We start from the raw sequence: 5,000 nt of genomic DNA on the forward strand, positions 1-5,000 counted from the left end.
ATATGGAAAAACAATGAGTGGAGCACATCGTTCTGGTCTGGTATGTATGTGGATCCATGAAGATGTGCCAAATAGAGGATTCCCATGAGGAGATGGGCCAGATGAAGCGTAGACTTTTTTTAGGAAGTACATCCACAGCCTTCAAGTAGGGTTCAGATTTTACAACCAGGAAAGTGCACACTTGCTCAAGCGTTTGACACACTGAGAGCCTATTAACGCACTTTTACCCTTTCTTTATTCTGGGGGCTGTAAGTGGGGGGAACACTCTGCTACTGGTCAGCATTTACATGGTCTGCTTCCTCTTTTTTAACCAGTCGTGGGTTTCCTGGAGGAAATCAGGAATTGAAGCTCATTACCACAGAGTTATGTGACACACAGCTGCTGTGCAGTGATTCAGATTGTAATTAGCACCAGAACTATTCTTAAAGACTCATCTGGGGCCTGGTTCCTGTGTCATTACTGCAGATAAGTCAGGCCATGAGTTCCTGCCTTGATTTAAGTGAGAGTAAAGGATGAAAGAAGAGGAACTATAGAGTTAGCAATAAAACCGACTTTGGGATGTATTTCTGTCACTGAGTACTGGAAATGTTCTCATGCTACGATTCCTATACAGAAAGTCAGAGCGGTTCAACACATATTCAACACAAGTGTTATTCCTGATAAAAAAAATAAAAATGATCCCTTCTTCCTGAGCTTTCTGTAATTTACAACCGGAATAGGTGTTGATGTATGGAGTAAATCTTTGCGGCCTAAACTTTGCACCCCCTCACACTCTTTTTCTACAGCACATCAGTTAAGTTGTTAAAAGGAGACATATATTGTTTCATTTTCTCCCTGACTTGTACGTTCTCTTGTTTTTTTATATGGTAATCTATCATCCTCCTTCCTGCTTTTCATTCTTTCATATCTCTGTCTTTCCTGTCCCACCCTGTCTCCATCTGTCTCTCTTTCTTTTTCTTTCTTTTTTTTTGCTCGCATGCACACGCTTTTTTCATTATCTATCTTTTGCTTTGGCAGTATTTCTGTCTGTCTCTCTGTCACTCATACACTTTTTTCCCCATCTGTCTCCGTCTTTTTCCTTTCAGAACACACGATTACTCTGTTAATGTCCCATTCTACCATCTGTGTATCTCTTTGTCTTATTCTGTCTGCCCCTTGTCCAGTTGTCAGTTTTGGTGTCTTCGCTCTCTGAGCCTCAGAGTGAATCCGCTGCTCGCTTCCTTCTTTATACATCTACAATATCATAGACCAAAACAAGAAAACAGACCAAATGAGATGTATGATCCAGATGTATGATCCAGATGGAGATGGAGAAAAGATGGAGATTAGTCTGAAATTTGTTTTTCACAGTTGAAACTGAAATTTTAAAAATTAGCCCAAAGCTAATGTGGAGGATTTGCTTTATTTTTTATGCTAATTGAACCAACCAAAGCTTTATCCTCTTTGACCATGACATACTCTAGTTATTTCCATTTGTATTTACAAAACATGCCTTTGATTGTATTTCGTGTTAACAGATGTGAACGGTTGTACAAAGAGACACCAGATTCTTGGTCATTTATCCACCACTTTCCAGTAAATAAACAAAGATCCAGTCAATGCAGTGATCTGCAAAACCTCAAGCAATCTGAAGACTTTGGTCATTTAACTGTGGTTTCCAGAATTTCAACTATTGAAGAAAATCTCTTCCAGTGCTCAGAAATTCAGTTACCACATGCTGTTTCAAAGAACCATACACAGAGCTGGCAAATTAAGTGCAAAAGTTATGTTAATATGTTAAATGCTTAAGTTCATTTTCTTGGCACAGAAAATGACCTGGATGCAGTTGCCAGATGTTTCCAAGAAATCCTCGAAATGTTTTTTTTTTAATAATATGTAGACGTCTGAAAAAAGCTAGAAATAATCAGGGAGAGAAAATGAAGCCTGATGAATTAGACATCTTTTATTATTATTATTATTAATTGTTATCAATACACCTGGTGAATGTACTCTAAAATAAAAAAATATATATAATAATGTGATGATATTTCAATGAGAACATGTCAGGGATTTAAATAAAGTCTAGTATATTGACAATATATCAGTGACTGTATATTTTTAAATGAATAAATTCACTTTTAGTTTCATTTGATAACAGTTTTCACACTAATTACTTATCGGCTGTTGAACTGTTTTCCGTACTGTGGCCATGAAGTTATAATGAAAATGAGGGATGAAGGTAATGTGTATGCATTTATGTGTCCCAAAATGATGATGACTCCTGACCTATATATTCTCTCTCTCTCTCTCTCTCTCTCTCTCTCTCTCTCTCTCTCTCTCTCTCTCTCTCTCTCTCTCTCTCTCTCTCTGTGCAGCATGCCCACCAGGGACGTACAAGCCCGTGGCAATACCAGGGGGCGTGGGGACGTGTTTGCCGTGTCCGGACCCTCAGCACACCTCCAGACCTGGCAGCACGTCTGTGTCTGACTGTGTGTGTAATGAGGGGTACACACTGCACAATCACACCTGCCAAGGTACACAGCACATGATGATGATGATGATGATGATGATGATGATGATGATGATGATGATGATACTTTTTATTCTGACATTCTTTTCATGTTCATTGGACCTTCAAAACATTTTCATACACATTAAGCATTGCATGAATATGATATGAAGCAATAATAATTTTTCTACTACATGAGCAATACACTAGTATTAGGTATTAAGAAATCTTCTATAAAGTGCCCACATGTCATCTTGCACTTTGTCCTTTGAAAACGGTATTTTCTTGTAGAAAAATGGAATTAGCCGTCCTTGTGCATTCAAAACTGTTATAAAACTGCACTTATTAATGCCCACATGCCAGGAACATTACCATTTTAAACACTTTTATTTTTGATGCTCAGGCATGTGACTAGCGATTGTATGTGTTACGTGACTGTTTATGTCCTGCTTTCTCTTTTTCTCTCTGTAGCAGTGGTGTGTCCGGTTCTCTCTGCTCCAGAGAATGGCTTCTTCATCCAGCACATGTGTAATAACCAGTTTAACTCAGCATGTGGTGTGCGATGTCTAGCAGGGTTTGAGCTGCAAGGGAGCAGCATCAGATTGTGCCAAGCAGATGGCACCTGGTCTGGAGCTCCATCCATCTGCACAGGTGAGGCTGAAGACTCATATTGCCACACTTTCCATTGCATTTTGCATCTTGACAGATCATTTATCAGCACCATCACTTCAGACCAAGTCGAGGGATGCAACAGAAAAGCATCATCCTATCAACATGAGATGCTACAGTCTTCTATGATGCCACAGTCAAGGGAGCAAAACTGGCCATGTTGTCTCTCTCTCTCTCTCTCTCTCTCTCTCTCTCTCTCTCTCTCTCTCTCTCTCTCTCTCTCTCTCTCTCTCTCTCAAATGCACACACACACACACACACACCCCGTGTGTGTGTGTTTGTGTTTGTGTGTGCGTGTCCAAAGAGCCTCCATAGTCTGCTTTTTATTTACTATTAAAGACCTACTCAATGTTACACACACACACACACACGCACACTCACATGCACGCACACACACACACACACACACACACACACACACACACACACACACACACACACACACACACACACACAAAATATGACACAGATCTTATGCAGCATTAAATCCACTCCAAGTAAAGGGAGGAAACAAAGCAGACAAGAAAGCGGCCCATTCATTCGTTCCTTCATTCATTCATTTTGTAACCAGTAACCGCTTTCTCCTGGTCAGGGTCAGGGTGGATCTGGGAACACTAGGCTTAAGGCAGGAGTTAAATATGAATATCAACAAATAGGAAGACAACAAATAGGGTACAAGTTTGAGAGAGAGAGAAAAAGCAAGAATTAAATGATAGAGCAGCACAATGTGATGAATGCTGAGATATTACATACAGTATGAGTGTTCTGTGTGTTCAGAGTGTGAGCACAAACAAATGCACTACATCTAAACACTACATGGCCAGAGGTAGGAAACTGTAGAGGCCTGAACCAGTTCCAACACGTCAATGCTCCTGTGTACAAAGCAAGCGCCTTGACATTGTTTGGCGAACATTGCAAGTTCCCTGACTGAATTGCAACACAGCTTGCCCTCCTGACCTTCTCACCCAACATCAGTCCTTGTTTTCCCAGAAACCTTTGACTCTACAGTGTATCTCAGAACAGCGTATGCGTGTGTATAAAACAAATTTGCCTTAATTTTTCAGAATCTCTGTCTCTGGTACACCACCATTCTCAGTATAAACAAAAATTACAGGTCTCTAAGCCACAGCCACAGACTCTTACTAACTTTATTGCTCTCACTTACTCACTTCCTGTCTTCCCTCTAATGTTCTTCAGTGCTGGCTTGTGATTCAATCCTGTGTGTATATTTGTTTTTCTTATTTATTTATTTATTTTTTTTGTGTGTGTGTTTTTTTTACCTCTGATATGCGGCACATAAAGTCGCCTATACATTCATTCATTTTACACTTTTATCCAAAAAGATGTATAATGGTAAGTGAGACAAAATACAATCCAAGCTGTTAAAGAAGTTTCATTTAATATGACAATATATCTACAGTACCAAGAAGCTAGAAATATGGCCAGATAGATCAGACAGAACAGAAACACAAGCACTGGACTAAGTGCTGAGGGTCATGATACATTTCGAAGTAATGACACTAACAAGTTAGCGATGTGTGTGTGTTCTAAGCAGCACGTTCCTGTCCGGTCCTGTCCGCTCCACAGCACGGACAGCTGAACTGCAGCGTCGGCGTCTCCTCCTCTCAGCTCGAGTGTGCAGTACGCTGTCAGAAAGGCTTCAGACTGGAGGGCAAAGCCAGACTCACCTGCCTGCCAAGCTCACAGTGGAGCGGCCCTCCACCTCGGTGTGTGGGTAAGCTAACAAGGGCATGTTTGTGTGTGTGTGGTCACATTTGTGTCTGTGGTAGTTTGACATTTACGTTTAGGGCATTTGGCAGACACTCAGGCAAATCCAAAGCTC

The 5,000-nt window shown here is 40.6% G+C and overlaps 1 protein-coding gene across 9 annotated transcripts in view; it reads left to right on the plus strand.

Moving 5' to 3' along the window:
* Positions 1–5,000, plus strand: part of svep1 (sushi, von Willebrand factor type A, EGF and pentraxin domain containing 1) — an 85,056-nt gene that overhangs the window by 36,345 nt on the left and 43,711 nt on the right. For 6 of the 9 annotated variants that reach the window (XM_047819742.1, XM_047819731.1, XM_047819727.1 and 3 more), the window contains exons 4-6: positions 2,355–2,513; positions 2,960–3,139; positions 4,710–4,892. In XM_047819742.1, coding sequence (XP_047675698.1) covers positions 2,355–2,513; positions 2,960–3,139; positions 4,710–4,892 — 522 coding nt within the window. Of the gene's footprint in view, positions 1–2,354; positions 2,514–2,959; positions 3,140–4,709; positions 4,893–5,000 lie in introns of those variants that run through there. The other 3 variants (XM_027178315.2, XM_047819718.1, XM_047819745.1) reach the window with 3 other exon arrangements.

This window comes from Tachysurus fulvidraco, chromosome 1 (genome assembly GCF_022655615.1).
Source record: "Tachysurus fulvidraco isolate hzauxx_2018 chromosome 1, HZAU_PFXX_2.0, whole genome shotgun sequence".
Classification (NCBI taxonomy): Eukaryota; Metazoa; Chordata; class Actinopteri; order Siluriformes; family Bagridae; genus Tachysurus; species Tachysurus fulvidraco.